Source organism: Glycine soja, chromosome 9 (assembly GCF_004193775.1).
Source record: "Glycine soja cultivar W05 chromosome 9, ASM419377v2, whole genome shotgun sequence".
Taxonomy (NCBI): Eukaryota; Viridiplantae; Streptophyta; class Magnoliopsida; order Fabales; family Fabaceae; genus Glycine; species Glycine soja.
Window position 1 is genome coordinate 22,978,489 of NC_041010.1, and position 11,861 is coordinate 22,990,349.

Below are 11,861 nucleotides of genomic sequence, written 5' to 3' on the forward strand. Positions count from 1 at the left end.
CGTGGTCCTGGAAGCAGGGAAATTTTTTTCTAAGAATACTCTCTTGAGGTCATCCCAACTCGTGATGGACCGTGGAGCAAGGTAATAAAGCCAGTCCTTTGCCACTCCCTTTAAAGAATGAGGAAAGGCCTTCAGAAATATGTGATCCTCCTGGACATCTGGGGGTTTCATGGTGGAGCAGACAATATGGAATTCTTTCAGATGCTTGTGTGGGTCTTCACCTGCAAGGCCATGAAACTTTGGAAGCAAATGGATCAGTCGAGTTTTAAGAACATATAGGACATCCTCATCAGGGTATTGGATGCACAAGCTTTCGTAGGTGAAATCAGGTGCAGCCATTTCCCTTAGAGTCCTCTCACGGGGTGGAGGTTGTGCCATGTTCTCAGAATGTTCAAAACAATAATGCTCAAAATCACCAATAACAGAATGCTCAGGATGCTCAAAAGGTACTAAATGATGTCTAACTAATCTATGAAATGTCCTATCTATCTCAGGATCAAAGGGTTGTAAGTCAGATGGATTGCCTCTAGTCATACACTATATTCAGCATGCACAACTAATTGTCTTCTTATGCAAGTAACAGTGTAGGTTTGAACTACAGCTACCATTAAATGATATCCAAATGACTTGAAATTTTGTGAGCAACCTTATAAAATGATGAGAAGATAGCACAAAAAATTTCAAACAAAATTTCAAAGTCTAACTATAGAAGCTAAAACTGATAAGTTAAGAAAAATAAGAGAATAATACTTGGAAAATAAAAAACTTTTGACAGAATCGCAAGGGAAATTTTTTTTCTACCCCAAATACATATATAATAATTGCGATTCTGATAACCGGAGCAAAAGTTATGGCTGTTTGAAGTTTTGACCAAAATCAAATTTGCTACTTTTTTGGTACTTTCAAATCTGACAAAACTAAGGGCTCTATCAGCCAAAAATAACAACTATGGCTACCAAAACAAAAAATCCCAATTAATTCAGCAAGGGTGGTCTCTGAAATCCGTCGCTAAGGGATTTCCATTACTACCCTGTTTTCCAGCAAGTGTTCTATTCAGCAAAAGTGGTCGCTAAATCCGTCGCAAAACACTATTCACAGCAAAACACCAAAACTGAAATAGGGGAAGCGCTGAACAGAAAAAAACTAAAACAAAACACACAAAAAACAAAATAAAAAGGTACTAAACAATACTAACACAACACGAAAGAATTAAACACTAACACGACACTAGCTATTATGAACCTTTGGACACTGCTCCCCGACAACGGTGCCAAATTTGATCGAGGTCGTACCCGAATCAAATAAACATTAAAATGTAGTAACTAGGAAGTGATCCTAGGTCATTTCCCAACGAGCAATGATACACCAAATGTTCATGACAGATAGTAGGAAAATAGTAACGAATGGGGGGGCGTTGTTTGCTTTTGTAAATTAAACAACAAATAAATGTGAATTAGAAAATATAAAAATTAAAACACGTTGCTTCCCCTTGATTCACAAGCAAGTCTGTTATCCTAGGTTGTGAGAATTTATCCTTTATCAATTCAACCACTTAATCCAACCCTAAATTAAATTACTAAGCGAAATTCAACATAAGGCATTCATTATGTGATTAAGCAACACATACACCAATGACTCATAAACGATCATTAAGCATGAATGTAACATCCTGGAAATTTCTACCCGGAATTTTTGGAAACGATGTATTTTGAATGATTATATATATATAAGTATTATTCAGTGTATATGCATATATGTTCTTGGTAAGGGTAGGAATAGTGGGGGGCAAGATACGCGGGTTAGGCTAATTAAGGAAGAGAAATCCATAACTGGGAGGTTATGGGTTAATCCTTAAGTAATTAGTCTAAAAATCATCGTTTTGCGTGCGACTTAGAATTTAACGAAACCAACCTCTGAACCACGCTCGGGGTTCTATTCTGAGCGTTTTGATATATATATTGCTTGCTTTCGAAATCTGGCCCCGACGGACGCAGAGAAACGCGAGAAACTGGAACCAGAGAAATGGCACGCAAACTGAGGCAGGATTTTAGCGTTTCAAAGGTCAGATTTTTCCCACTTTTGTGGCTGAGTATGGGTCACAGGCAAAAGGGAAAGTGGGCCCTTTTTGCTCCACTCAAATGGAGACATGTGGCATTGCTTAAATAAAATAATAGAAAAAGAGAAAACCCTTTTATTTAAAACCAAAAAGCTTTTCTCTCTCTTCACTCAGCCCCCACACTTTTCAGACAACTCTCTCTCTCTCCCTCACGTTGCCATTTTCTTCTTCTTCATTCTCCATTGAAGCTCCAAGCAAAGCTTCAACCTTTGGCCATCATTTCTGCCCCAAATCGCGAAAGGAGGGCATTTTCGGGTTCGTGAAGTGCGTGGCTACGAGTGGGACTTCGAAAATTCAGGTTTGGGTGGACTTCTTTCTCTCTTGAATTTCGTGGGTATGGGGTTTTGGGAGATATGATGGGTAGTCTTGCTAGTTTTCTGCTTCATGATAGTTATTTGTGAAGAAACTTGTTGAAAGCTTGTTGAAATTGCCATGTTTGGATGAGTTAGACATACCCATTCTGTTTTAGGGTTTTGTGATGATGTTTGTGATGTTTGTATGCTGAAATTGCCCATGGAAAACTGTTAGAGATGAAATGTAGAGTTAACCTAGGGTTGGAAAGTGAGAATGTGGTGTTATGAGTGGAAAAAGAGTGAGGCTTTGAGGGTTGGAAGGTTAAGTCTGAATTCTGTGGTAAATGGAGGTTAAAGTGAGTTAATCCTAGCTTGAAATGTCATTTAGGACTTATGAGAAAGCTTGGACTGTGCTAGAGAGAAAAATACATGACCAAAGTGAACAAAGAGCCATTTCTAGGGCAAATTTGGGTGTTGAAGAGTCAAATTTTGATTCGGTGAGATTTTAGGTGTAAATCCAGTTTGAACAAGTCTAAATAGATGTTATGGACTGGTGTGAGGTGAGAGAGTTGCTTCAAATTTACCTCATTCTAAATTTCACTTTTCAAACCTAGAAAACCCATTGAATTGAGGGGTTTTGGACACCTAGATTCTGTGTTGCTGTGTTTTGAAGCTTGACTTTGGGTTAGACATGATTGATACATGATTTGGGACTTGTAGGAATTGATTTGGGCAAGATTGGATGAGAGGAAGTGTGATTTTCGAAATCTGCACTTATGCAGAATTTTGCTGTCAAAATAGGTGCAGCAGGATTTTGGCTTTGTGCAGAAAAATGCTTGTGTGTGGTTGGCTGTGGAAAGTCTAGTGCATAATGAGTTCTGGATGTTTGCTAGTAGATCCCAACGGTCACAATGTAGGCTTATGTACTATAGACTTCCAGTAAAATGTTGGAGTCCATCCAACGGTTAACGAATTGGATCGAAAGAATTGTTACTGGGGTCTTTAAGTGAGAAAAGCTGTGATTTGGTTGGTGTTTTGGCAGAGTTTTCTGCCTTTGCTTTGTTTTGCTTGGCTGTGATAGCTTGTGCTGTTTGAATGTTGTTTTGCTTGGATGTTGTGGAAGCTTGGGAGGATTGATGGGGACCCGGTGTTGAGAGAAACGAGGATATGGGCTACGTGGGAGTACGTGAGCTCAGTTGGAGGTGGGCAACAGGGGATGATGGGTTTATGCGCGCTTTGTGGATGTGGAAAACTTGTTGTGCACTATCGCCCGACCACCACCTAGTACCACATGTGATGGGTACCCCATAATCCTACAAGCTTGAGATGAGGAAGTGTTGAAGGGTGAAACTTCCTGCTTTTATTGTTGACCACAGAGTGGTACCTGGAGATATGTCGCGGGGGTCAGGAGACCTTGGGGACGTCAGGTGGGGTGCTATTGCCCAAAACCAAGCTTGACCAATCCCGACCCAACCTGGGCATAGTCGGTCAGTGAGAACCTGTGATGTACCTAAACAGGCGAGCTCCTGGCAGTCAACAGATAAAAGGAACAAAGACCACAAAGCAAGGAGGCTTGTGGTGGCTGGCAAGCTGTGAATTTTGTGTGATATGTGGATTATGGCCTCTGGTAATCGATTACCAAGGGTGGGTAATCGATTACCAAGGCTGTGTAATCGATTACCAGAGATGGAAAGCCTTAAAATACCCCTTTTACTTGCATGTAGTGGTTATGAGACAAATTGTGTGCAGCGCAGTTAGATTCTTGTGAAAGAGTCTACCCCTCTCTTTTCTTTCTTGTAGATCGTGATGGCGGTGCAGCTAATCCGTGATCGAGTAGAGATGGAGTGCCTAGAGGGAGCTTGGGAGACCCTCGATGGCAACACGAGGTGCCGATTTCGGGACACCATTCGATTCACGGCTACTTCTTTGGTGCATCCAGATGAACCTGCACGGACGCTTCAGCGCACGGTGGAGTGGATACTACCCACGCCTACACCATATCGTCTAGTGGAGCCAGTCCAAGTGATCGAGGTGACATCATCCGAGAAAGACCCCGAGGAGGATCTGGAGGAGCTACCTCCTGAGCCTGCCGTGGATGCCCTTGACTTTCTAGAGGGTGATGAGGATCCACTTCTTGAGGTGGATTCTCCCGAGGAAGTCATGTCGGCATCTGAGGCAGACTCTACGGAGGATAGTGGCCCGGGGGAGATGGCGATCAGCGGAGGCTCTTCATCATAGTGGACAGTTCCATGGATTAGTTTTATATATTTTTGAGGGTGGGTGTATCTAGGACTGACTGTTAGGTTTACTCTTTTGTTTTTGTATGGGTAGACTTGATGTATAGGAATTTGATGATTGTATACATGTGGCTGAAGCCACCACTATGAACACCTTTGCTCTGGATGACACTATATATTTTGTAAAACTCCCATATTTTGGACAGCTTTAAATGATGAATGCATTTATGATCGATCTTGTTATTTGAAAAGAAAGCATTAGCAACTTTATTTGTAAAAAACGTTTATCGACTGTATTTTATCCTTTTATTTTCACGTGACGACCTAAAGTAATGGCTGGTATATTCTTCCTTTTGAAACAGCAAAATAATTTAGAGAATTATGAGTGGTAAGAAAGAAATGACTCCGAATAGAGTTGTGAACTGGCCATTCAGGACTTTATAGTGAGGATTTTCCTTCTAAACCTAGTTATGGTGAAAAGAGAAAGAAATGAAAAAGAAAAAGAAGAAGAAAAAATTTACCATGGTTTTTGTTACTTAAATTATTACTATTAAACCAGTCATTAATTTAGGGACGCCACAATGAACGTAAATTAAGCGCAGATACAATTAATCAAGCACTAAGAATGCATGAATTAAAAGCAACAAATTCAGAGTAATTAGTGAAGAGGAAAAACTGAACATAATTTAACAGTAATAATAGAACCTCAAAGAGAACTGTGCTTGATCCTCAAGAGAAAACAATGTTGAAGACTTAGCCTTCCGTTAATCAAATAGAGAATGAAATTATAGATTGAAGAACGAAATTTTATTGCTAAAACGAAAAGTTAGAACTGGAATTGCAAAAAAGAAAATAAAGGAGAAAGAGAAGCGAGGACCTAAACTAGAACCTTGGTGTTGTTATATAGTTTTTCAGCCCCAAAAGCTTACAAATCTGTTTTAAATCCAAGCCCATAAATATAATCAAATCAAATCTAGATAAGATAAGATAAGATAAGATAAGATCTAGATGAAATAATATCTAGGTGAGATCAAATCTAAATAATATCTAGATAAGATAAAGCCTAGATAAGATAAAAATCTTGTAGAATAAAATAGTCTGCCCTCTTCAAGTCCAAGCCCAATTCTGGATTCAAGCCCAATGCTTCATTAATTCCTGAAATTAGATTAAAAACATCAAATTAGCTGAATGGGCCCAAATAATAAAACTGCCTAATTAATTTGACAATTAAGATTAATCAGTACTTAAAATGGTGCAAAAAGGGTTAAGAAATAGGTGAAAATAATGGCACATCAAGTTGCCTGCTAGGTTAGCCTTGGATCCATTCTGTTGGGGTGGTCCCGTCAATGTTGCACCAGAAATTGATGTTTGTGGTGGAAGGATAGCTGGTTATAATGTCATGGGAAGAAGATATACTAGTGAGTTGTCCATCCTCTACGCCCTATGTAGAAGCTGTGGAAGAATCATTAGAAACATCTTTTCAAGTGCTAGAAATTGTGAACAATGCTTATGTGGAGGCTCCTCGGGTGCAACCACGTCTATTTGGTGCCTCCAGATGGTTGCCTGAGTTATGTTGAAGGATGAGTATGAGCCCAGAATGGGTTTAGGTCGGAATGGTAATGGCACGACAAGCTTGGTGAGGTTCATTGAAAACCGTGGAAGATTCGGTCTGGGGTACGAGCCTACACATGCCAACAAGAGAAGGGTCGCCTTAGAAAGGAAAGAAAGAAGCCTAGCCCTTTTACAAGGGCGGGGACCACAGATGGAAAGGGTCTCTATCTGCCACATTAGTAAAATCTTTGTCAACGTGGGATGGATGCATGAGAATTAGGTTGTTGTGCTAGATGAAGAAACAAACCAAGAGCAACCAAGTTGTGTGCAGCCATGCTCCCTGGTTTTCAAATTGAAGAATTGGCGGATCGTGGAGCGACCGAAGATTTTGGTTTCAAATCCAATTTAATCCAGTAGTTTGAACCCTATTGCTGGGCCTAGGCTTTAGGGTTTGCTTCTTTTGTAGGGCATACCTCTTTCTTTAATGTTCCTGTAATTATAAATATACAATCCTTTGTTATTTGATACATTCCCTCTCGCACTTTAGTCCATTTTCATTCTTTTGTATATTTATTTTCGTTGCAATTAAATGATTTGGCACAAATCCAACGATGAGTCCTGTGAAAGTAGTGATACCGAGGAGGAAGAAAATGAGGATTGGGGACTTCCCTCAAATTTGAGAAGAATGTTGGAGCAAGAAAAAAGTGAGGTGAAACCGCACCAAGAAGAGACAGAGGTTGTGAACTTAGGCATTGGCGAAGAAAAAAAGGAGGTCAAGGTTGGCACTTGTATGTCCGCGAAGGTCCGAGATGAGTTGGTGATTTTGTTATGAGACTACCAAGGCATCTTCGCTTGGTCTTACCAAGATATGCCTGGTTTGAGTTCAGAAATCGTGCAGCACAAGCTACCTCTGAATCCTGAGTGCTCCCCGGTAAAACAAAAATTGAGAAGAATGAAACCCGAGATGTCCCTAAAGATAAAGAAAGAAGTGAAGAAGCAATTCGATGCCGATTTCTTGGCCGCTTGCTCGGTACCTAGAATGGGTTGCCAATATCGTGCCGGTCCCTAGAAAGGATGGGAAGGTGCAAATGTGCGTGGACTATCGGGATCTAAACCTAGCCAGTTCAAAGATAACTTTTCTTTATTGCACATCGATGTTCTCGTAGACAACACAACCAGTTTTGCCCTATTCTCTTTCATGGATGGGTTTTTAGGTTACAATTAGATAAAAATGGCACTTGGGGATATGGAAAAGATAACCTTCATCACTCAATGGGGAACCTTCTGCTACAAGGTGATGTCATTTAGGCTGAAGAACACTGGGGCAACATACCTGATGTAAGCTCCATTGGAGCTTGTAGGCCTTGGATCTTCTTCATCAATGGATTCCTTTGCTTCTTGGAAGATGAATGGAAGCGGAATGGAGAAGGAAGAGAGAGAGAAGATGCCACTTCAAGGAGAAGATGAGTCTAGAAGAAGCTCACCACCATAGGAGGCCATGGATAAGAGCTTGGAGGAAGAAGGAGATGAATGAAGGGAGAGGAAGAGAAGAGCGCGAAATTTAGTGCTCTAAAAGAGCTCTGAAATCTGAAGTTTAATTTTTAAATGATCAAAGTTGAAAAAATGCACACACATGACCTCTACTTATAGCCTAAGTGTCACACAAAATTGGAGGGAAATTTGAATTTCAATTCAAATTTCACTTGAATTTGAAATTGAATTTGTGGAGCCAAATTTTGGAGCCAAAATTTCACTAATTATGATTAGTGAATTTCAGTTATGGTTCAGCCCACTAATCCAAGATCAATTCCAAGATTCTCCACAAAGTGTGACTATATGATGTGGCAATGGGGTGTAGTAAGCAACTGCTTACCTCCCCCTCTAAAATTTAATTGGATTTGGCTTCTACCAATTCAATTAAATTTATTTCCCAACACACACATGAAATATTTACTTAGTGCATGTGAAATTACAAAACTACCCCTAATACAAAAACTAGTCTAGGTGTCCAAAAATACAAGGGCTAAAAAATCCTATATTTCTAGGGTACCCTACCTACATTATGGAGCCCTAAATACAAGGACCAAATATAATGACATCCTAATCTAATATGTACAAAGATAATTGGACCCAACCTTGGCCCATGGGCTCAGAAATCTACCCTAAGGTTCATGAGAACCCTAGGGCCTTCTTCAGCAGCTCTAGCCAAATCCTCTTGGAGCCTCTTGCTCATGGATCTAGTGACTGGTTCCTTCCTAGGGAGGATTGCATCAATACCAGCAGGCTATGGTGGCGTTATTCCACGACATGATGCATAAAGAGATCGAGGTCTACGTGGATGACATGATCACCAAATCAAGGACGGAGGAGGACCACCTAGTTAATGTGTGAAAGTTATTTAGGTGACTGCGTAAATACAGGTTAAGGCTGAATCCCGCCAAGTGTACATTTAGGGTAAAATCCAGAAAATTGCTTGGCTTTGTCATTAGCTAGAAAGGAATAGAGATGGATCCAGACAAGGTAAAAGAAATCCTCGAAATTCCTGAGCCACGTACCAAGAAACAGGTCCAAGGTTTCTTGGGAAGATTGAACTACATAGTGAGATTCATATCATAGTTAACCGCCACTTGCGAGCCTCTTTTCAAATTATTGTGTAAAAATCAGTCTATCCAATGGGACAATGATTGTCAAGTGGCATTTGAAAGGATTAAATGGTGTTTGATGAATCCTCGTGTGCTCGTGCCACCAGTGCCCGAAAGACCTCTTATCCTATACATGATAGTATTAGATGGGTCGATGGGGTGTATGCTGGGATAGCACGGTGAATCCAGAAAAAGGGAACGAGCCATTTATTACTTGAGCAAGAAGTTCACAACATGCGAAATGAACTACTCTTTGCTAGAAAGGACATGTTGTGCCTTGGTGTGGGCAGCTTGCTGTTTGAGGCAGTATATTCTGAGTTACACTACTTGGTTGGTGTCCAAAATGGATCCCGTCAAGTACAACTTCAAAAAGCCCGCTCTCACTGGAAGGATAGCTTGGTGGCAGGTTCTATTGTCAAAATTTGATATTGTCTACGTCACTTAGAAGGCAATAAAAGGGAGCGTCTTGGCGGATTATCTAGCTCAACAACCCATCAATGGTTATCAGCCTATGCATCCAGAATTCTCTAATGAGGATATCATGACCTTGTTTGAGGAAGAGGTAGAAGATGAGGACATGGATAAGTTGATTGTGTGGTTTGATGGTGCATCTAATGCACTAGGCCATGGAATTGGGGCAGTATTGGTTTCCCCGAATAACCAATATATACCTTTCACGGCTAGGCTGTGCTTCGACTGCACAAACAACATAGCGGAGTATGAGGCATGTACCCTTGGGATCCATGCAACGATCGACTTTAGGGTCAAGTTACTCAAGGTATACGGGGACTCGTCATTGGTGATTCATCAATTGAAAGGTGAATGGGAGACCAGGGACCACAAGTTGGTGCCTTACCAGGCTTACATCAGGAAATTGATGGAACTCTTAGATGACATATCATTTCATCATATTCCTAGAGAGGAAAACCAGATGGCTGACGCCCTTGCCTCTCTATCGTCCATGTTCAAAGTGAGCCCTCATGGAGATTTTCCATACATTGAATTCAGATGTCGTGGTGAGCCTACACATTGCTATTTGATAGAAGAGGAGGAAGAAGGTAAAACTTGGTACTTCGATATCAAACGATACATTGAAAGCAAGGAATACCCGCTTGGGGCCTCTGACAATGACAAGAGGACGTTACGAAGGTTAGCAATCGGTTTCATCCTGAGTGGAAATATGTTGTACAAATGAAACCATGACATGGTGTTGCTTCGATGTGTGGATGCAAGGGTGGCCAAACAAATACTAGTAGAGGTGCATGAGGGTTCTTTTGGTAGGCATGCCAATGGACATTCCATGGCCTGAAAGATTTGGAGGGAGAGGTATTACTAGCTCACCATGGAGAACGATTGATGTATTCATGTGAGAAAATGCAATATGTGTCAGACCTTTGTTGATAATGTTAATGCTCCACCTGTACCATTGAATGTGTTGGCAGCACCATTTCTTTTCTCAATGTGGGGCATAGACATGATCGGAGCCATCGAACCCAAGGCTTCAAACGGGCATCGCTTCATCTTAGTTGCCATTGATTACTTCACCAAATGGGTAGAGCATGTAGGCCTTTGCTTCTTGAAGTTCAATGGCAACGGAATGGAGAAGTAAGAGAGATGATTGGAGATGCCACTTCAAGTAGAAGCTGAGTCAAGAAGAAGCTCACCACCATAGGAAGCCATGGATAAGAGCTTGAAGGAGGAGAAGATGAGGGGAGGGAGAAGGAACATGAAATTTTATGCCTCAAATGAGGTCTGAACTTTGAAGTGTAATTCTCAAATGATCAAAGTAAAAAAAAATGCACACACATGGCCTCTATTTATAGCCTAAGTGTTACACAAAATTGGAGGGAAATTTGAATTTCTATTCAAATTTCATTTGAATTTGAAATTGAATTTGTGGAGCGAAAATTTCATAAATTATGATTAGTGAATTTTAGCTATGGTTCGACCCACTTATCCAAGATCAAGTCCAAGATTCTCCACTAAGTGTGCTTAGGTGTGACCATATGATGTGGCAATGGGGTGTAGCAAGCAAATGCTCACTTCCCCCTCTAAAATTCAATTGGATTGGGCTTGTCCCGATTCAATTAAATTTATTTCTTAACACACACATCAAATATTCACTTAATGCATGTGAAATTACAAAACTACCCCTAATACAAAAACTAGTCTAGGTGCCCTAAAATACAAGGGCTGAAAATTCCTACATTTCTAGGGTACCTTACCTACATTATGGAGCCCTTAATACAAGGCCCAAAAATAATGAAACCTTAATCTAATATGTACAAAAATAAGTCAGCTCATACTTAGCCCATGGACCCAAAATCTACCCTAAGGCTCATGAGAACCCTAGGGTCTTCTCTTTCATCTCTGACCCAATCTTCTTAGAGTCTTCTATCCAATGCCCTTGGGGGGGGGGTAGGATTGCATCATTCTCTCCCCCTTGAAAAGGATTTGACCTCAAATCCAGAGGTTCTTGAGACTTTGGGTTTCTTTCCTCAACACTTGTAAAAAGAATAAAAACATATATATTAGTGGTGTTTGGTATGTTGGAGTAAGGTAAGGTCTGAAAACCCAATTCTTGGGTATCTTCCGATGAGGGAACATGGTTCCTCATCAACTCAAAGAGTTGTGGTATAAGGATAGAATGATATGGGACAAACCTTTTGTAAAAGTTTGTTAAGTCATGGAAGCCCCAAATTTTCCTTATACTTGGTGGAGTGGACCACTCAGGAATGACCTTTATTCTCTTAGTGTTCGTGGGAAACCCTTGCTCAGTATTTAAAAAATTAAAGAAAGTAATGCAATAAAACATACCTTTTTTTGTATTTTCATGTTGATTATTGTTAGTTGCCTTATACGACTAACTTTTGTATAGAAAACATTTTCCAAAACTTGTATAGTTCCCCAATTTATGGTTATTTTGTAGTGATTTTTGTAAATAAATTTATTTTTATGGATAAAGCTGTCTCTAGAATATGTCCATTGGATTTAATGATGAAATATATGCAATTCCAGGTGA

General features: G+C 40.3%; 1 protein-coding gene across 1 annotated transcript; it reads left to right on the forward strand.

Moving 5' to 3' along the window:
* The first annotated feature begins 8,702 nt into the window (after positions 1 to 8,702).
* LOC114368270 lies at positions 8,703 to 10,034 on the forward strand. Its single transcript, XM_028325590.1, has 3 exons — positions 8,703 to 8,769; positions 9,130 to 9,245; positions 9,348 to 10,034. Exons 1-3 carry the CDS (start codon positions 8,703 to 8,705, stop codon positions 10,032 to 10,034), a joined length of 870 nt encoding a protein of 289 aa, XP_028181391.1.
* Positions 10,035 to 11,861: the final 1,827 nt, after the last annotated feature.